The sequence below is a fragment of the Nothoprocta perdicaria genome, unplaced genomic scaffold (assembly GCF_003342845.1).
Source record: "Nothoprocta perdicaria isolate Ctin4 unplaced genomic scaffold, notPer1 scaffold_150, whole genome shotgun sequence".
Classification (NCBI taxonomy): Eukaryota; Metazoa; Chordata; class Aves; order Tinamiformes; family Tinamidae; genus Nothoprocta; species Nothoprocta perdicaria.
In genome coordinates, this window is record NW_020454650.1 from 1,013,045 (window position 1) to 1,034,625 (window position 21,581).

The following is a 21,581-nucleotide window of genomic DNA, read 5'->3' on the forward strand; positions in this document are numbered from 1 at the left end:
CAAAATACTCAAGGATGACCCTGTATTCCAAGRGCTCTCATTAAGATCTGCACAAGTTTTCCCAGCAAGATGTCTGCAGAGTTGGACATGTATACATCAGGTGATGGAATTATTCTCCTCTCTTTTCATCTAAAACGTTACTTGTTCTGGAAATCCTCCAGGAAGCTTCCTCACTTCATAGGATTTCTCAGTGCCGATAGTGCATTATGAAGCACCAAATCTTTACTGGATTCCTTTGATCACTCCAGGCTTTGCTGTTTTCATGTAGGAGCCTAAAATCAAAAGCTGGTCGGACTGCAGAGATTGGGAAATTTCAAGGTGGCCACAAAATACTTAGGTTTACAATATTTAACTGCAATCACGTAACACACACATATCTATGAGAAAGATAATGCAATAATCACTCCAGCTCATGGTATGGTCATATTTTATTTTTTTAAAAAAGATTAAGTCAAAACTTTCAATGAAAAATGAAACAGATTTAGTCTGAACCCTTTTCCAAACATGCTCACGTAAGCACAGTGAAAGTCAATCTCAGATAGGAAACAACTGTAAACTAAGGTTTATATTGCCATATCAAAAGCTGAATTAAATAAACAATCAACAAGCATCACATCTTTCCTTCAAAAATTGAGAGGCTGTGAGCAAAGCCTGAACTCTATWACATTCTCTTCAGTTAGAAGGAATATGAACTAAAAGGTTTAGCAGAAAARAAACTGCAGGAATTGAGCTAGAGGATGAGATAGCTTGGAATTTCTCTAACAAATTTCTCATTCCTTTTCAAGAAAAGAGAAATATTGACCAGATGAAGGCACAACTGGACTACTCTGATAAAACGTATTGTGGCAAATCAGTTACCTGAGAAAAAGTCATCAGTATTGCAGAAATCAAGTTTTCAAATGACATTAGAATACTCCAGTACATTTTGGAATATGTGATCCCAATGACCAGCCAGAGATCTAGGAACACACATTTGTAAATTACAGTGCTAAATGTAAGCACAAAAAATACACAAAACAGTTAAAAGGCACTTTCACCTGGCACAGGTCTTGCTATAGGCTACAGGCAGCGAAGTCCGATACAACATACTGCTTGGAACCAGCCTAACAATCAGTGTGATAATGATATATACTATTACACGTGAAGAATTGAGTACATACAGAGCCAAGCTGCAATGCCAGCTTAGTTAACACAGCGAGAAATATGTATTTCTTCTGATGTAAACAACAACATTTTTAGTAAAGACATTTTCATTTTAGACATTCTTGTATCTGTTTAACATTATTGTAGGCAAGATATACAATACTGTCTACAAATTAGAAGGCACTCTGTATTATTAGTYAAGAAACAGTGAGGGTAAGATGTTTTAGAAAGAACTTCCCAGGTTGTCTAAAGCTACACAAAACTGCAAATATCTCACTAACTGCACACCTAGGCAAGCCAAATATTTGTATGGAAAAGGCAATTTAATTCCCCCTTAGTCCACTGATACATAGACACAGAAACCAAGGGGCATTCCAACTACAGCACTCAAGTGAACTGTGCTATTTTCCAGTTTTTAAGAGGTAATTTTAAAGACTACTAGGTGATGAAGAAGGGTAACTTGCATAAGAAATCAAGGGCTGATCTCCACCTTTGTTTCAACATGGTTGTTGATGCCATCACCTTCATTTCAACATGGTTAAAGCCACTATATGTATATATATAGGCTTACCTTATGGATCACTCGTATATCTTGCACTCCAGAGAAACTGTCTGCTGAAAAGAGACAGTTTTGCTTCTTTTTTTATCCTTTATTTAATAAACCAGCAWCTCTTATAGGCCAAGTGCAAAGCATTACTACATGGCTAGATCACCACATCATTATTTTTTCATTGCACCCTCACTCTTCCTTGGAGTCCAAAGGTGCAAGATCTTTGTAAAACAYGAGCACTACAGGCATTGCAACAGAAATGCAAATTGTTTTAGGCTTTCAAAACTCTTCCTATAAAAAAGCAAAGCTAACAGTATTTGCTATAGGTCCACACAGTGGTACAGAAGTATTTAACAGCAGTTTGAGAACAGAGAAAAACACCCGTAACGTTACTTCTGAACTAGAAGATCACGAGCTCAAGTATTCACAATGATTTACATGAACAGGACTCTTTTGGGCAGCAGAAAGGATCTTTGCATGGCCACCAGCATGCTAAATGTGTTGCATTTTCCAGGAGGAAGTGGTAGAAGTGGCACTCAATGTCCCCTCCTGTGCTCAGACGCTAGGAAACAGAGCCAACATCTGTGCAAGGTGGAGCTGGCTTGAACATGGCCCTCGAGAAGTCATCAGCTTGCACACAGGACAAATCTCTTGTGAGAGAGGAGGAAATCCTGGACAAAATACTCTTGCCTTGTTTATTGCCACAGTTTTAACCCAGTACCATTAGGAATCCATTTTCCTGATGTCTTGATGATCAAAAAACAAAACAAAGAGGATGTACCTTTGTYGTCTCTTTCACAACTGAAAGCATGTATGTTCCCGGAGAACATCTACTGCTTTTGAGTTTGCTAGATATTCACTCTAAAATTGGAACCTACCAGCAGCTGAAGTTAAAACAACAAAAACAATATAAAAATAACATACTTAAAAATAATACTCTTTTTTTTCCCCCCTCCTTGAGATCCTTGCCCATGCAGGCCTTCAGTAGTTCATAAGAAACTGCTATACTTGGCACAAAATTACTCCTCTGAACCATCCTGTTCCTTGWTTTCCAGCAAGGATGTGCTCGTGTCTCCATTACTTTTCTCATTTGCATCTCCCTCCTTCTCTGGTTCCCCCAATTTCTGGTGAGCAAATGTGTAAGCGTCGTGGTCTGTTTCTGTCAGATGTGGAGGTTCCTCTACACTAGGAGAGAGTTTAATGTCTTTTCTGAAAGACAGAGGAGGTGGAGAAGGTGGCAAGCTACCAACGGGGCCATCGAAAGGCCGGTACACATCAACTTCTGGGCCAAATGAGCCGTTGGATTCCTTCAGCAGGTGCCCGTAGACCATAGCATCATCAATCACCGCGTAGACGTGAGACTCGTTGTTCTTCCTCCCTTTTTTGAATAATCCCTGTTTTCCAGGCATCTGGGTATTCACGTTGGCATTGTACACTCCCACCATGGGATTCTGGTTTTTCTTCTTCCTGCTACCAAGTTGAAAGCAATGCATCAGGAAAAATACATGGCTGGTGCATGTAAAGCAGATAATGACAGCTTCTATTTACCCATTTCAGCTTCTCAGTATTAGACAGTTCACCTGGACTGAAGACTACACTGCAATCTTATGAAGAATCGCTCTTGAGTCTAGACATGCTTCCAAATAYAGCACTTTCTTAACAAAACAGAAAATAACTCTTCAGTATTCAGTTTCATATTTCTGCTCTATTGCCTTTGGAACTGGCAAGATTAACTCCAGCAATCTTCCAACCACGCTGGGCACCAACTCTCTTAAAATGCACAGATATTAACTGGACCTAACTGACATCAGACCCTCACAAACTGAGGCTGACTTAACCAGGACAAGTCAGCTGGAAACACTTCTGAAAGCCAAATTACCTCTTGCTGTTAATGGCGTGACCATCACAAAAAATGGAAGGACTGAAGGCTGAGCTGAAGATTCAACTCACCTTTCCAAAGCCTTTCCTGAGTAGCTGAGCTGCACGTCTGCAAAGCTCTAGTCACCATTTTGGGTAATTTTGTCCCCACTTTACAGCTCCAGGATCCAATTACCCTGCCAGCACTGAACACGTGTGTTTCAGAAACCCCAAGCTACCAATGGCTTCAAACTCTCCTTGCATGAGTAACGTTACATATACTTTACTCTCTACAACCTAGTTCTTTCCCAAAGGGCTCATTCATCTTTAAAAAGGGCTCCTCTTTGGTGTGCAAACCCAGAATAAATTGCTACAGGCTGTCTTGAAGATAAATAGCTCTTCTTGTATCTGACTTGTCTCCATGCCATTCTACAGGCACACAATAAAGAGGTTCTCACTTTGGTCTATYCTCAGAAAGTAAAATTCCTCTGACCATGAGGAATAGAACAGGATATACTCTTTAAAAAAGAGAAGTCTTAATTTAATGATTTAGAATCAATTTGGGGACTTTGTCTCAGGGTAATGATGCATAAGCTTGGCTCTAATTTCCAGAAACCAGCAAAGGAAGTTTAAAGCTTTTTTGAAGAACTTTGCAYGGTGACAGCAGAGCAGCCACATTTATTGCAATTTCACAGCAGCCTTTGATTAAATCCAACCAATACCTTCCTTGCAGGACARCCAGAAGCCCAAGCTATTGCAAAGCTTGCTGCTAAAGCCAAGCATGGGCGAGTAAAACAGCATTCTTGTCACTTTAACCCCCACTATACTGCTTATCTTATGCTTCCAACCCTTGTCCTAAGGRCAAGGACAACATACATATCAACATCTGAAATAAGGAGGGTCCAGTGACTCTCCAGAAATGTCTTATTGAATTGCAGTCACAGATACTGAATTAGGAACTTACTTCTTCCTGACGCAGCACACGACGAGTCCAATGGCCACGAGGAGTCCAGCCCCAGCCACCACAGCAATTATCACTGCGAGATCTACAGGCAGACAATAATGCACAGGAACACCGAGTGAGATGCAGAAAATACTGAGATTTCTTCTAAAAGCCAATTGGATTTGAATGTTTTCAAGATTGCTAAGAGCACCAGCTGTAGGCAAAGCAGGAGGTCTCAGACTGTGCTCACCTAGGGGTGCACAAGCCACTTTTAAGCAGTTTATGGCCAAGCAAGGACATGCTGCTTATTGTTTGGGGAGGAACACAGCCAAATAAAAATTAAAATAAAAAAAAAAATGCTCTGAACCTTTGGGGTAAGAATTCAACAGTTAAACTTACCTCCTGTGTCTCATATGCCTCTGACTGGATAGGTAAGATACAGGAGAAAGTRTGGGGAGAGACAGATAAAGATTCAGTAAATAAAGTAGTTACCTCTCACCAGCCTCCCATGAGTACAGTTTTCTTCTGTGAGGTATGAATGAAAACCCCAAGCCACCACAGCTATGAATTGTAAAACTCATTGGGAAATTGGAAACTGGAAAACTAGACTTTTTGGTCTAGTTGGTCCTCCTCTAGTAGAAAATCAGACCTTTTGATCTAGTTCTACAGACTTCAGTAAACTCCCAAAGATGAGAACAGAACTGCTCACATACCTAGACTGGTGGCAAGTTGGAAGCAAATTACATAGTTTGAGCAAAGTCTACCCTAAAAAAATAAAAAGACATTTCAAATGACTTGTGTTGCAGGGAGATGAAAGGACAGGAGGAATATAGATTTTGTCACTGGCAGTCCGGGTGCTGCCCACTAAATGGTGAGATCTGCCCAAAGGAGTATTTCATACTCACACAAACGTTRAAACTAATGGAAATGCAAACACTAGGTGAAGACTAGGAAGGAAGGAAGGAGGAGGAAGCTTGCATAACCAAATCCCAAGTCATTCACTAGAGGGCACTTGAGAGGACAAAACATCACTTSATCACATGGCTGTGATCTCCAATTCAAAAACTGAAACAACCTGACTAATCAAAATCCCTCCCTGCCTCCTCCAGCTTTAAAGGTATGTGAAAAAATATCTTCCCATGCTCTGAAAGTGCTCATCCAGAACTCAGAGAGGTCCTGACTAACAAAGACAAGGTCTGCAGCACAACAGCATTCATTACTGTTCTCACGAATGGAAAGAAAGGCAGCAAGTGGCACAGGAGCCCCCACAACCTTACGGGACTCACCCATCTTTTTCTCAGCAAAAGTCACCCAGAACTGCAAGCTGAGGTGCGTCCTGTCGGCAGGCTTGCAGTTGGAGACGTTCACCCAGAAGCTGTGGTACATGTGCAGGGGCTGGGGCAGAGCCTCGTCCTCGCGGCGCACGGTTTCCTCCGCGCCGAGCCTCTGCTCCTGGATGTTCACGTAGGCTCGGCCCGTCTCGCACGCAACGCCCAGGCGCTCCCTGGAGAAGCCCAGGCGAGCGACCTGCTTGCTGGGCACCRCCACGTACCACGAGATCGAGACGTAGGGAGGCAGCCCGTGGGGCCCGCTGGGCGCCTGGAGGTAGAGCTTGGCCCCTGGGTCTGGCCTCACAGTGAACGTGCATTCATCTGCAGCAAAGAARGGAATACAGGAATGAGAACTCACCTCGTTTCAACACTTCGTTTCTAAAGCTTTTTCTTTCAGCCTATTAAATTATCTACCTTTCTCTTTCAGCTGATTAAATTATCCAGTCTGTCTTCTCCGTAACAAAAATGCATCACTTATACCTGCAACCAGCCAATTTATGCAGCCAGTGGCACCTCAGCACCAGCAACACAAGTCACCTGCCACCTCTTYCACACCAGTAATTTTCACAGTTAGCACAGATGGATCTGCAGAATTTGCCACAATCACCTACCTACCTTCTGGATTACAAGGCATTTTTCTTTCCTCAAGAATTTCCTCAAGAATTGCCCCTGAGCAAGTTTGCAGATGACACCAAGCTGGGTGGATTGGCCGACACTCCGGAGGGCTGTGCTGCCATCCAGAGGGACCTGGACAGGCTGGTGAGTTGGGCTGAGAGGAACCTCATGAGGTTCAATAAGGACAAGTGCAGGGTCCTGCACCTGGGGAGGAATAACCCCAGGCATCAGTACAGATTAGGGGTCGACCTGCTGGAAAGCACCTCCACGGAGAGGGACCTGGGAGTTCTGGTTGACACTAAGTTAACCATGAGTCACCAGTGTGCCCTCGTGGCCAAGAAGGCCAACGGGATCCTGGCTGCATCAGGAGGAGTGTTGCCAGCAGGTCAAGGGAGGTGATTCTGCCCCTCTACTCAGCTCTGGTGAGGCCGCACCTGGAGTACTGTGTGCAGTTCTGGGCTCCCCAGTATAGGAGGGACGTGGAGCTTCTGGAGAGGGTCCAGAGAAGGGCAACCAGGATGATTAAGGGAATGGAACATCTCTCGTATGAAGAGAGGCTGAGTGAGCTGGGCCTGTTTTCTCTGGAGAAGAGACGGCTCAGAGGGGATATGATTAATATGTATAAGTTCAGGAAGGGAGAATGCAGGGAGGAAGGGGACAGGCTGTTCTCACTGGTGGCCAGCGATAGGACGAGGGGTAATGGCCACAAGCTGAAACACAAGAAGTTCCATCTCCAGGTGAGGAGCAACTTCTTTACTGTTAGGGTGACAGAGCAGTAGAACAGGCTGCCCAGGGAGGTTGTGGAGTCTCCTACTCTGGAGGTCTTCAAAACCCGCCTGGATGCCACCCTGTGCCACATGCTSTAGGTGTGCCTGCTTGAGCAGGAAGGTTGGACTAGATGATCTGTAGAGGTCCCTTCCAACCTTAAATATTCTGTGAATCTGTGAATCTGTGAATTAAATAATACTACTGGTTCAAATAAAGGTTGGTCTGAGGAATCATACCAGAATTACAAGCAAAAAAAGGGAAATCTGATTTCTTTTTATTCATGTACATATGAATAAATGTATTGAAAGATACAACAGTGGAGAAAGGGGTACAAAGAGCTACCTTACCTTTAATATGTTGCACAAAAGACATTTTCAGATCCTGACGACTGGAGTCATTAAGGAATCCTTTACCGAATGTTTTTAAAGATATGGTAACATTGTTCCTCATCTGAATCTTTTCAATAGACCCTCCAGGACAGAAGACACCAACGTTTAAATCCCTCTCTGGGGTGGCACTGTTGATGCTGTAACTGTAGCTCGTGCTGCACCTCTGCTCTTGGACGTGTTGCTGAAGTTTCGAGGTTGGAGACGTAATTTCCACATTGATCTGCTCCGGAGCCAAGAGCTTCCAAATAAACTTATGCAGTCGAACTGGCAACTGGGTAATAGCCTTGGGCACCGAAAGGYTGTAGATCTTCCCTTGGCAGCGCCAAAAATCAACGCAGCCTGCAATCACAAGCCACACACCTTTATTTTGCTTGCAGAGGAAATACCAAGGAAAACCAAGCATTACCAGAGCATACACAGAGAGTTCTGCCACTTGTGCATGTCAAAGCCACATAAACATTGACCTGAGAGGAACACATTCATCTGAAGGCACTGCCATAGACTTTTCTTTCGTCACTTTTAGTGACAATTATTAAAATAAGTTATTACCYGATCAAGGGCTTTCCTTAAAATGCTGCAGGACAAAAAACTACAAACATAAATGTATGCAAAATTCCTTAATGCATTATTTTTGCTATATCAGTTACCTACTGGGACACTGCTATAGACCAGTTAAGTAATGTGGTTAAGGTGCAGATATGTAATTTAAAACTCTTTCTCTACAAGTATTTGAAAGCATTTGGGAAAAACCCATGCCAAGCAGACATGCAAATGGCATAAGACACTCTCCTGATGGCAGCCATGATCCTACATCTTAATGAGCAGATTTATGGCTCTTCTGTTGCCATTTTTTTATAGTTTTTAGTAAGAATATTCTTTACGGATGGTATTATCTCCTTTCAAAGTACAACTACGCTGTTTCACTTTTAAGGGTACAATAAAGCAGTGAACAACATGGCCCCATTTCCAGCCATGCTTTATTTGAAGCAGAAGCAAGAGACCAGGCTTGGCTGATCATCACTGCAAAGTGCCCAAAAGGAAAAGGAAAAAGGTCAGTTCTCAAGGAACGAGGGCGGAAGCCCCCTTGCCATACTTATTTGTTTTTCAGCCGTGATCCTCAGGCGGGCCAAGTCTTTGCACAGGAAGGAAATCTTGTAGACGGCACCAGACACCAAAGTGAGGGCGCGATCACAGCTGCGAGGATCCCTGCAGACCAGGCAGATGGGTTCAGAGCCGAAGGGGCTCCAGCTGGGCCACCCTTCCGGGTGTATCGTTACAGTCATATCCCATTCCCTGCTCAGATCAACCAAATGGGTGACATCTGCAACAGAAAACACAAGTATTTCAGAGCAACTACTAGCAAAACCTGTGGGGTGAAGTGGAACTTCTCCCTCTCTTCCCCTTACATTAAATGAGCAGGTGTTACAGGTATTTTTATACTAGCAAATAAAACATCTACTTATTTTGATCAGTGTAATACAAACACAGGAGATATCCTGTTCTTCAAATATAAAATTTCAAGACTTTTGCATACAGACCCCATTTCRTTACATCTTTTCAGTTGAAATGAGATAACACATATGCTGGTCCCTTTTGAACAGATTATACTAYAATATTCAAGGAATTCATCACAGGGTTCAGATCATCACATTACAATTTGCTTTCCCTAGGAGGTGTCTTATATTTCTTTTAAAGGCAGTTCTATTGATTCCATAACAGTTGATCCGACAAAAATTTCTCACTTCTCAAATTTTCTATTTATTGCACGATTTCTATCTCAGATAATGTTCTSTTGCTTACTGTTTATTTATTTATAGCCTGACTGAATGTGCATCATTACATCACCTCAATTGCTGGGAAAGTGGAACAGATAATCTTGRAAACCACTTCCAGAAGGATGAAGGACGAGGTGATRAGGAGCAGTCAGCATGGATTCAAGAAGGGGAAGATTCGTTTAACCAGCCCGACAGCCTTTTAGGATGAGAAGGCTGCCAGGGTGGATGAGGGGAGAGCAATGGGTGCTGTTCACCTTGCCCTTAGSGAGGCTTTGGCACTGCCCCACAACATCCTCCCAGCCTGAAGTGCAGCCTGGCTGAGGGGACACTGAGGGGCTGGAAACTGGCTGAACTGCTGGCCTCCAAGTGCTGTGATCAGCAGCACCAAGTTCCTTTTTTTTCCAGGGAAAGCTGGTATGTCCCAGGGGTCAATACTGGGGCCATTAACATCTTCACGAGTGCCAAGGAGGACGGGACAGAGCGTATCCTCAGCAAGTCTGCACTGCTGTGACGAGCAGCCCCCGCACCAGCAGGTTGTGCCACCCCTCAAAGGAACTCATTGGGACAGGGAGGAATGAACTTCCCAGGAAGTTCAGCAAAGGGAAGTGCAGAGCCAGCCTGGGGCTGACCSGCCGCTGCAGAGCAGCTTTGCCCAAGGCAACCTGGAGCTCCTGATGGCCACTCTGGTTGACCGAGTCAGGGAGTCACTGCGCCGGGCACAGTGTTGGCAGAGGGTGCCGGGTGCTGCCTCCCTGCTGGGCTCCCCAGCACCACACGGACTGGGGCTCCCGCAGCAAGCACGGCAAAGGCCTCAGGAAAACAGCTACGTTACGGCAGGGGCCTCCATCACTGCGTTTATCCATCAGGTGGACGGAAAAACAACAGATACACCCAGCATTTTATGCCATTAGGGAGGCACGTATGTCTCTGATGCAGGGAGAGAGATGACTGCATATTTAAAACACCCACATACAAAAAGCAAAAAGGAAAACCAAACACACACACACACACACACAGACTTTATGCCTTTGGTTTCTTTTTTTCAGCCACGGAGCTCAATGGCATGATCGAAAAATGAATAAAATAGCCTTCTCTCCTACATGGGAAACTACAGACACAAAAAAGCAAGAGGTTAGGCAGAAATCTCCAAATCAGAGCTCCAGCCAGTCACAGAACCTAGATTATCCACTGCACAAAATTGTTCCCAGCAGCTAAACATGGATCATATCAGATAAAGGGCTGGGTTTTTTAGTTTTTTTTTTTTTTTTTTGGTTGTTTTTGGTTGTTTTTTTTTAACATCATGAGCTATATTTTCCCCTTATCTAATGACAAGCACCACAAACAGCTGTGGAATGCCCAAATGTCTGGGAAGCTTTAAGAATATGCAGATATCCTTTCATTTTTAAAAAGAATTATGTTCAACTTCCACACTAGAGACAGCAAATATATATATATTTCTTCAGTACAAGCTTCAGTACTTACCTGAGGCATATTTCCATCTTTGGTGGAAATTTTATAACCAAAATTCACAAATGAAATCTTCTAAAATCCCTAGGGAATCCACTGTTCTCTTAAATCCACATGAATTATTACTTTCATTTCACTAAATAAAAGACAATCTGCCATTTACTCATTTTAAAAAAGATCATCACCTTGTCTGTTGACTATTATATATTAAAATTCCTCTTTGCTTTCCAGAGTAGAAGAAGGAGAAAGTTGAACCAAATATGTTTTCTCTCTGTCTTCCAAGATGCAATGTACAACAAGTGTAAGCAAACAGGATTTGGTTAACCAGGCTTTCCTCGAAGGATTCAAGTGGATTTGCTGCTCACCAATGGAGCCAGACTAGGCAAAGGGCTGGGGATGAGACTACGCAAGTCACGTTTCCAGAAGGGGCCTGCAGCATCTCAAGGCACAGGCCACAGAAGCTTCGTTCCCTCTGAGCTACTCACAGGGTCTGCACCGAGCTCCTGYTGCAGCGGCAGCCTGAGCACGGGCTTCTCCCTACCTCTGCCTTGCCTACCATTCTCTACCAGGAGCTCAAAAACCTAAAAAGCCAGAGGATAAATCACAAGTCTTTGTCTGCTAGTCCTCCTAGGCCTTTCATTCTTGTTTTTATATAGGTGCAGTGCCATTATAAGTCATTGCACAGGTCTTTTTTTGTCCAGGGATGCACTTTATCCAGAACTGCTAACTCACACTTGAAGCTTTGCAGTGATCCCAGCTTGGGAACAAGCGTGTCACTACTGAGGTCAACAAGATGTTCTACATGTGTAGAAGATCTATGCACCTCAGACCAACTCTTTTCATGCTTAGGGGCAGTACAATATCCTCTATGTGTTCCCTCTAATACTGAACGTGGTCGTAAGAGTTTGGGAGTCAGAACAAAGCCTCTGTGCTTCAGCAAGCCCTGTTCAAACACCCAAACTTCCCAAGTCTCACTTCTTTATCTAACAATTCCCAGGGTCTGTAAGCCTCTTCTAGGTGCTTTGCAAATGAGTTCTCTGCTAAGCCGCTCATGGCAGAGCTCACCAGCAACACCGAGCTCCTGACACTGCTCAGCAGCAACACCAAGCTCAGCACCTCAACTAGCATCCTCCGTTCTGAGTTTAAGATATAATGACTAAAACCCATTAAGGATACAGACCGTTTCATCTTGCACTTTGAGCAAGAGGCTAAACACTTTAATAAGTGCTAAGTATTAAATGTTGAAGAATGTGTTAAACCAGGCTGAGTTTGGGGGCTGGAAATTTAAATCTGGTCTTTTTTAGTATAGTAAGAAGTAGCAAGAAGTCACAAGAACACTTGAATGAGTAAGGGGCTGTTTTTGTAATATCCTGCTGCTATAAGTTACACTAAAAGTTGTTCAGGTTGCTCACATAAAATTCAGAGGAAGGAAGGACAAAAAAAAAAAAAAAAAAAAAAGAGCCTGTATGGATGTCATTAGCAGCACAAAGAGAAACAATTCTAAATCCCTCCCATTTCACCAGTTCATACTCTGGATTTTGACCAGCCATGACAGTAGGTTTCACATTGGTAAACATAACTCTTAACATCCAAGGCATAAATCCAAGCCGATTATTCACATTTTAAGAGTGGTCTTTAAAATGTTGACTCTTGCAGTTGAAAATAAAGTTATCTAAACAAGCTTGACCTTGATTTCTGTATTGGAAAACATGCAGTTGACCACAGACATATTTTTTATGTATATGTAAATAAATGCACACACACTTCTCTTCCATGTGGTTCCCAGTCTAGATGCTTACAAACAAAAGCAGCAGAGCTAATTTATATCTGCTAAAGAGCAGTTTTTTAGGAGACATAGGGGGCAAACAGCTACTTACTCTCATCAATCTGAGGGTGTTGAACCACAACCTGGAAAAGCAAACGGAGGACTCCGGGGTTCTGGGCATCCTGGTCGCAGCCCTGCAGGGACAGGTTGAAACTGCCAGCAATATTGGCAGGCTGTATGTCACTCAGCTTGAACACCTCTGGATTGCTCACTGAGCCAGGTATGTAGTACTCCACCCTCTCCTCTTTCCTTTCACAGTTGGAGAGACTGTAGTTGTGGAAAAACACACTGGCCCTCAGGTTGGACGGAACAACAAACTGCCACGTCATGAGCTCGTCCTCTGGGAAGCCCAGCGGGTAGTTGGGGGACATGAGGGTGACTGAAGACTCCTCCTTCAAAGTGGATTCAATAATGCATAACCCTATGGCAGGGGAAAAAAATACACACAAAATAAGCAGCAATTAAAGGCAGCTTATGGGAAGACACACACAACACTGTAGCGGTAGGGGAGTTATTTTGTTTGGTTTTGACAGTGGGATCATCCACAACAGCTACAGGCCAGGTTATTAAACTAACACGCACACTTGAGTTGATGCTATCAGCCTCGGGTACAGGAAAGGTAAGGACTGTGCTAAGGCTGTATTTTCAGATTAGTGGATTTGCCTTCCAAGCACATGGACAGATAGACCAGATCCTACTTCTGGTTCTGGCACATAAGGAGCAATGCAGTTCAAGACTGCAAGAATGAAGAATATGGGGGTGCCCCTCTTCCTTTCCTGACCATTTCAGCAGTGCTACGCAAGGAGAGGAGGCCTCGAATAAGTTGAGGGAGTTTTGTTTAAATATAAAGCAAACTACACATTGCAAGCAACAAACAATTCTCTTAGTTTATTCTAATTGTGCTGTCAAGTTGATAAGATTTAAAAATCATAAACTAGATATGTTTGTTTTAAGAAGTTTAAAGTGTGCACCAAAAGCAGCAACAATTTTCATAATCATTAGGGTAAGCAAGAGAGCTAGATTTTGACCCTAGAAGAGCAACAAATACCAAACGGAGACATCCACCTTTTAGAAAACAGGAAGCAGAATAAAATTAGGGACAGCAACACAGAAACTAGACACTGCGAGCAAGTCAGTGGAGCTGGGAAGTGGCAGTTCTCGATGCTTCTGTGCATATACTAATAAGATGGTGCCAGTAAGGTAAGACATATTAGTGGGAGCATCCACACGATAAAACCAAAGCAAGATGCAGGCAGGCATGGCCTCGGAGACATCTAGTTACTGCAGGTTAGCTGCAAACAGAGGTTTAGAGAATTCTGCCACAACCTGCATGAAGCAGTTATACTGGAAGGAAAAACTGAGAAAAAGTTATTGGCTACTTACTTTTGATGGAAGACCTATTTGCTATGTTAAATCCTGAGGTGACGGGAGACGAGTTCCACGGGAGATACAAAGCCATGATGACCCCTCCTTGCAGTTTGACCCGAGACACCGAGCCCCCTCTGCAGAAGGTGCCGATGTTGACCGTGGCTGTGTCGATGCAGCTGCTGATATTGTACCTAATGAAATCTGGACATGTAGCTCCTGGTTCAATCTGCCTTAACCATGGGGTGGCAAATTTCAGTTCAAGCCCAGCCTTTGTACTGGCTTTCACATCCCAGATGAAAGTCCTGTTAAGACGAGGTAGTCCTGGTGGGTATAGGTGGACATCTCCAAAAGGACATGGACCTGATACACAGTCTAAATGCGGAGAGAAAACAGCCATGACACACTATTGAAGGCCAACAAGTAAAGGAGAATTTGCTACTTTCCCTTTTGTTGCTATTTCTACAGTTACTAGGTTGCACTTAATGTCTCTCCTACATTCATAAAAAGGCGTTGCTGTAATGTGGTCAAATACTATCTCTAAACAGACCTCCTATACCATAAGACAGGATAAGCCAGCTCTAGGGCTGAGCCTAATACAAGGGAGTTACTGCCTGCAGGATTCTTGCCTTGCCTGCAGAAGTCAGAGAAGGTATTTAGTGAATAGCATAACGAAGTGAAAGAACAGAAGGTCCCGATTTCACCACGTCTTAGGGGGAGAATTTTGATTTGATGCCAATCAAATCTTCCCACTGCTTGTCATGAACTGTAACTTCACTTTCTTGATGCCCTGACAGATACCCCAGGCCCAGAATTTGCTGAAGTGATGAGTAATCACAGATGCCACTAAGTTCTGGAGAGCACCCAGGGACGTTTCCTTAGAGAAATCCAGATTAGCAGTATTCCAAACCAGGCAGCCAAAATAAGCAACGTTTGATGTATTCCTAGCTTCCCATTTATAAGGACAAAATAAATACCACAACTGTGATGGATCAAGTAGATCAAGAAGTATCGTGTTACTATTTACATGAACCATATAAATAAAACTGCAAAACATGAAGAGAGCTATCTTTAGATCAGAGTTTAAATACAACCTCAAACAACGAGGATACAGGCAAGGCCAAATGCCAAATAAAGTCTGTGATGCTGCTGATAAATCACACGTGTTCATGCCATGGAAGAGTAGGTTGCCACACTGGCATACACTGGGGTGACGTTCAACTTCAGTGAAGGCTTAGTTCTAACTTCCAAAATGTTCAGATTCTTTGCTTTAATAATATTTAGCTAATATATGGCAACACATATTGCTACAATATTTCTGTTGCCCTCACAGACTGAATCCAGATGTTTAATGTATAGCATGGGTGATATGTCACGAAAAATATTCAGAGGCTTTTGACAGGAAATAAGTTTGGTAGGGTCATAAACTGGGACAGAAAGGAAGGAGAAAGCAACAGATGCCACAGCCATCATTTAACTGTTTCTGAAATCACTGAGTTAAAAGAAGTCTGAATTATGACCTGCAGAATGAAAATTAACTTCTGTAACTTCCGTACTTCAGGTCATTTATCAATTTCCGAAGACTTCTCCTTATCCATGATTATAGGAAATAAATTACTACAGTAACAAGGACCCTCTTCCCGACCACCACCACAAAAACACAACAGGTATGCAGTTTTACTAGAGCAAGCTGACATGGGAGGGAAAAAAAAAGTGAAAACATGCATCTTACCAATATTCTTCTGAATTTCCATGATGAAATATTCCTCCGGAGTTTTACAAGTGAAGGTGAAAGTTACATTCTCCCCAGGCTTTATCTTGAGGTCATATCTGGGTAGATATTTGGCACGAATCTGACAGCCCTGTGGAGCCCCAGGTCTCAGTTTAATCGTAACGGTGATGTTGTCCGTGGTACGAAGAGAGACAGTAAAGGAAACTAAGGGAGGAGGAAAAACATATAGTGTTTAGTTACGAGCACGTACATGCACGGGCTGCCTGTCCACACGGTCCTGGGGACGCCGAGCCCTCAGGGGTGATGCCTCTATCCAGGCTCTCCAGTCTCGAGCACTGATCCTACACCCAATCCCTGCAGCTGCCCCAGCTCAGCATGGAAATTCTCCAGCTGCCGGCGTCGGGAGCCAGGCACTGCATGGAACCCAAGCAGCATTAGTTGTGCTCCAGTTTAGCTTCACCACTGCTATTTGTATCACGTTAAAACTAAGCAAACCAAACACAAACCAACAACCCCCCCAGCTATTCCTTTCAAATTTCTGATTGCTTTTGGGCTTTTATCTCAAAACATTAGCTTATGGGCTTTTATCTCCATCACACAAGCTGCTTCCTGCCTGAAGACACCCACAAGGCTGGGGCTCAGGAAACATGCTGAGAAGTTAAACAACCAAGTGGCCAGCTGCAGGCTGCAGTAGCAGGCCAAGCTCAGGGCCCAGCCGGGCTCCCTGGGCTACCAGGTCAACCTTCGCCAGACTAGAGGGGCCTGCTGATACCAGAGACAACCCAGAGKGCAAACCAGCTGATGTTTTCAAGAGCTAATCCATTCTGAGTTATTAGGACAGTGTTAAACAACTGCACAGTTTGATTTTCTCCAAGAGAAGAGACAAGTAAGGAACAACACAACACAACACAACATTTGACACAACAGCTTTGGGAAAGAGTGGGCCGGCCAACAGCTGCACATGGCCATGGTTTCCTACCCCGTGTCTTTCACAGTTCATTCACTGAAGACACACATGCCAGCAACGCAGGTGGCATCTGGGGCCTCGGATGGTCCCTCCTCTGCATCCCTGATGTGACTTACCCTGGACTTCAGGGAAAGCCTTTCCCTGGGGAAAGCACAGGGAGTATGAGCAACCTTCACACATTTCAAACCTTCTTCCAACACTACCTCAGCAGGAGCAGCCCTCGTGCCAAGTAACGGAGCCACAGAATAACCCTGTCATATTGAACGGGTAGGGGTTTAACTGACAAATAGGCCACACTTGACAGTTTACAACAACAACTTACAAGGTGCAAAGCAACTCTGGCTGGACATTCCAGAACACTGGAAAGGTTCTTTGCATCAATCTGATCTTTGCCCAAGAACAAGCCCAGCCTTGGCTGGGGCAAGCAGAGTGGCACTGCAGACAGCTGCATCTTCCCTCTGAGGACAAGGTAGTTGCCACGTTTTCAGCCATTGGTTTTCACTGGTCTCTCCTCCCTTTTGCCCCCCAAATCCTTGTTCCACTGTATGGATGATAGAGCCACAACGTCTGTAACACTCGTGGTTTTAGTGTTTATGGGAAAAACAAAAAAAATATAGGAGGACATAGGAATAGGGGTTGCTGTTGGGAGAGGTCCGAGCGGGGCATCGGCAGGGCTGCCTGGCACAGCTCTGCCCACAGGCCAGGCTGGGAATCCTCTCACCCATGGACTCCCACAAACAGAGAACCGGGCAGAGGAGGCGGCCGGGGACATCCGTGGGGAGCCGCGGAGCGTCCTCCCTGCCGCAGAGCGCAGGAGCGGGCACTAGGGAAGGCACCCGGAGAGCAGCACCCAGCGCCCYGGCCCCTGCCCGAGCACCCACGCACAGCAGSCAGCGCCCAGCAGCTGGGATCCTCMGCGAGGGCTGCCTGGAAGGGGCTGGGCAGCGCGGCCGCCAGCAGAGCAGCCCGGCGAGCCCGGACCAGCAGAGCCCTCTCGTGGCACCCGAGCACCGCTTCTCACCCCGGCCAAACCAACCCACGCACYTGAAACTGTAGCCTTCAGCAACACAGAAATAGGGATAAATCATCCGTGATTCACGTTCCTGCTTTTTTTTTTCCTCCTTCAATCACCATTTAAAGTTTCCTGATTTTTATAGCAGTACCACAGGGGCACAGGGCCTCACTGCCATGGCTTTGAACATCTAYCAATGAGCACAGGTTATCTTTTGCTGCCCCAAAACAGACTCCAGCTGCAGGACTGGAGAGCTCAGATACCAACACCTTCCTGCCAGCGACTGCAGGGCAGGAGAGGGCCAGGATCTCCGGGTATCATCTCCAGGATACCTGGCTACTACCATTTAAATTTTGCTAGTCTTGAGCCTCTCCTAGCCCTCTAGGCCCTTGTATATACACGCTTGAAGTCTAGAAATGTAATGAGCCCTTATGTATTTGCCTCTATGATCAAAGATTGTAAAGCAAACTACAAATGACAAAATTCTGTAGGTACTGGTAAAGAATCATTTACCCACCTTCCATATCATTAGTAAATGTATCAGTTATTTTCTTAGAGCTTTTACATAACAGGACAAACTTCTGATCTGACAACTTACACTGGACACCGCATCCCCTTCAAACAGTTAGTACCATGAAAAATAACCACCAGCAATGCCTGTATTTCTGCTCTAAACTAGGCCCTAGCAGAAAGCCTGATGCGTGTCACTCAAACCTGTCTTCACTGGGAGGACCTCAAGGGAGCACCTTGCAGAGCCCCTCCAGCGCAGCACCCCATGCCCCCCATGCCCTTGAGCTGCAACAGCCACGTACCGGTCCGAATGCGCGGCGGCTGACGGGGAGCGTTAGTGCCGCGAGGGACTGCAGATACAACAGCACAAGGGAAGCCCCAGCTCAAACCCTGCCCCTGAACCAAAGAAACACAGGCTATACGGGGAAGACATGAAGCTGGATATAAAGCACTGGATGAATTCTGCACTTAGGCACAACTCAAGCTCCCTGCAGTCAGTGGAGAAGCAGCCTACGAAACTTACTGAAACACAGGTTGAGCTTATAAAGCTCTCTGCAATGGGCTTCATCTTGTGATGATCCATCTTGTGATGATCTTGTGATGTGTGGATACCGGGAGTAGAAGGGAATATCCATAGGAGTAGAAGGGAATATCCATAGATTCCTTCTGCAAGGTCTATTAAAGCAAATTCACAGTGCTGCACACAAGAAAAGGCACATGCATTTCCTTCTCTAACGCAAGGATGTTCCAAACGCAAGCACAGCAGTAACAGGGGTAACTTCCAGGGATGAAGAGAATTAAATAGCAAAGCAAAGCTAGCAATAAGAGATGCTCCTCTTGGTTCTTCAAGACAAAGCAGTGTGAGAACACAAACAACTATTTCTAACTTGGTCTACGTTGTTCTCCACATCACTGTGTGCTTCTGTTTTAATATTCAGTGCCCCGAAGTGACATAGTTTTCCTCTTTATGTCATCTAGGTATGACTTAATAGTTTAACATCAGCAATTAACAACTACCAAACAAGCTTCCTTATTGCAAACTGTAACTATCACATCCCTCTACTGTTTAAGGAGCACCAAAAAGTCTGTTCCTCATTTTCTTGTGAAACACGTACACTTTTTCACTTTTCCCTCTTCCCTCTGAAACAGGGCAAGTAAATGGCCAAGCAGGCAGARCTGGAAAGCACAAAGGGCACCAAGAGAAAGCACTTCTGCACTAAGTGCTCATGCACAGCTAAGGCCATCGCTATTTAGTGAGAAGGATCAGGTTTAAGTATAGCTTTAAGCAGGTGACTAGCTTTAAAAGTTTCTGAGCTGAAAGCAAGGAATGGAAACTGCTAACGTTTTGAAAAAGTTGTATTAATCCTCCCACAATGATTAAAGCAAAGTATAAACTTCCCCCATCCTTGAAAGTCCTGACTTCAGTTTCCTGTGTTTCRGGGTGGTATCGAGGGCTTTATTGCTGTTAATTTCAGGTTTTGTGACCATGCATCATTTGATGTGTATGCAAATACCTCCACCGTGGGCAGTGACAGGAGACAACAGGCACACTGGAGAAGCCAGCCTAGCTCTCAGTGTAGGCATGCAAGACATGGGCAAAACAAAACTRTTGGTTCGAGCTCGCAAGAGGCAGCTCATGCTTCAAGACTCAACGGYGGCTTGAATAGGGTCTATTCACCATCATTTTCCAGCCTGAATAGGGACTATGGGTCACAGCCTTCCACCTGTAAAACAGGGAATCTGTCCCAAAGATCACAAAAGTGCCACAGTGATCAGTATCCAAACTCACAATACTGGGTGGTAAGAATGCACATCATATATCCAGCTAGATTGAACAAAGCTGTCTGACAGAAACTCATAAGAGCAGGCATTAAGCTGGGCTACTGTATAAACATCTCGCTAAAATAAAATTCTGCAAACATTTGGATGCAGAAGATAAGAGCTCCGTGCCATGGCTTCAACAGCATCGTCAGCTGCTACAGATGTGATAAACTACACTAATCAAGTTTCATTTTCTGTAGGAGAATGAAAACAAATGCACAACTGTACATCCAGTGATGTCAAAGTTAATTATTTAACGCTATTAAATAACTAACGAATGGCTAAAGAAAGTATAGTCATATGCAACACTAGAGAGAGGCTACTGAAAACGACCTTTATTGCAGTGCTTTCATAAGAGCCAGCCCATCTCCCCGTGACTCACGCTGAACTGTCTCTGCTCGTGCTCCCCTGCATGCCCTCCTGCTAGGACTGCCGGGAACCACGCGCAGTTCCTGTACAGGAGGACCCCGCGTGCATCACGAATGCTGCTCAGCGATGACCAACAGGATATCCCAGCAAGCAAAAGCAGCTGGATCTACTCTGCGCCTCCGCAACTGCGAAATCGCGGGGCTCCATGTCCCGAGGGACCTCTCCAGCCACGAGCCGGCCTGCGTGGAAGTGTTTAACGTAGGGAACTGATGTCATCCTAGTTTTTCCCTTCTAACTGATTTTGATCTTGATCCTTAACTATCTATTCAACTGTCCTAATTTTACCATGCATTTYTCTTGCTGCAAATTCATCGCTGTTGCTCCTGCTTTGGGACAGCATCTTCGTAGCCATTGCCTTCATCTCCTGGCAATGCTTCTCCCCTGATCACACCCACCTTGGCTTGCCTTTTCTCAACAGGGCCATTTCCAAATCTTTTGTTGCTTTCATTGCACTGAGAACTCTCTAACTTGATTCAGGAACTAACTACATAGTGCAAAACAACTGGGCTTAGGCTAAACTCTACAGAATTARTTCTACTTTTGTTGCCACTGCCACTAATCTCTTTGTTTTTATATATACACATGCATGGCTTTTTTCCTGTATGCAAGGGAGGGACAATGTAAAAGAGTTGGAAGGTGGAGGAGCCAGTGGCATCCATGGAGGGAGGGAATATGCTGTATATTTGGACAAGGAAAGGGTTTGGACAGGACACCATTTTTTATTGTTGCCCATAACACCTTGCAACCAAGTCAGKAGCGAGAAGGGAGCCCCAGCTAACATTGATCTGCATTGGCTACACAGCTGCATTTTACAAGAGCCATTTATATATAAGGATCCATGGATAACTGTTTCATGGGATTGCACCAAACAGATTAAAAAAGAAAAACAAACAAACAAAAAAAAAAAAAAAAAAACCAAAACAAACACAGAAGACAGAACAAGTCAAAAATGACAAAAAAAGTCAAAAAGTCAGACGATAACTTTCTCCCATATATTGCCTAAAAGTATATAGTTTTCTTGTCTGGTCAAATGGTGGGTTTGTTCCACTTCAGTTTTTTTTTTTAATAAAGAACAGTTGGAC

At 44.3% G+C, this 21,581-nt stretch overlaps 1 protein-coding gene across 1 annotated transcript in view; it reads right to left on the minus strand.

Moving 5' to 3' along the window:
• Nucleotides 1–1,065: 1,065 nt before the first annotated feature.
• Nucleotides 1,066–21,581, minus strand: part of CDCP1 (CUB domain containing protein 1) — a 29,372-nt gene continuing 8,856 nt past the window's right edge. The window contains exons 2-9 of the mRNA XM_026034837.1: nucleotides 15,761–15,964; nucleotides 14,047–14,403; nucleotides 12,716–13,084; nucleotides 8,690–8,917; nucleotides 7,555–7,935; nucleotides 5,780–6,145; nucleotides 4,515–4,596; nucleotides 1,066–3,163 (exon numbers count right to left, since the gene is read on the minus strand). Of these exons, the coding sequence (XP_025890622.1) occupies nucleotides 2,713–3,163; nucleotides 4,515–4,596; nucleotides 5,780–6,145; nucleotides 7,555–7,935; nucleotides 8,690–8,917; nucleotides 12,716–13,084; nucleotides 14,047–14,403; nucleotides 15,761–15,964 (2,438 nt within the window). The 3' untranslated portion in view covers nucleotides 1,066–2,712. The remainder of the gene's footprint in view (nucleotides 3,164–4,514; nucleotides 4,597–5,779; nucleotides 6,146–7,554; nucleotides 7,936–8,689; nucleotides 8,918–12,715; nucleotides 13,085–14,046; nucleotides 14,404–15,760; nucleotides 15,965–21,581) is intronic.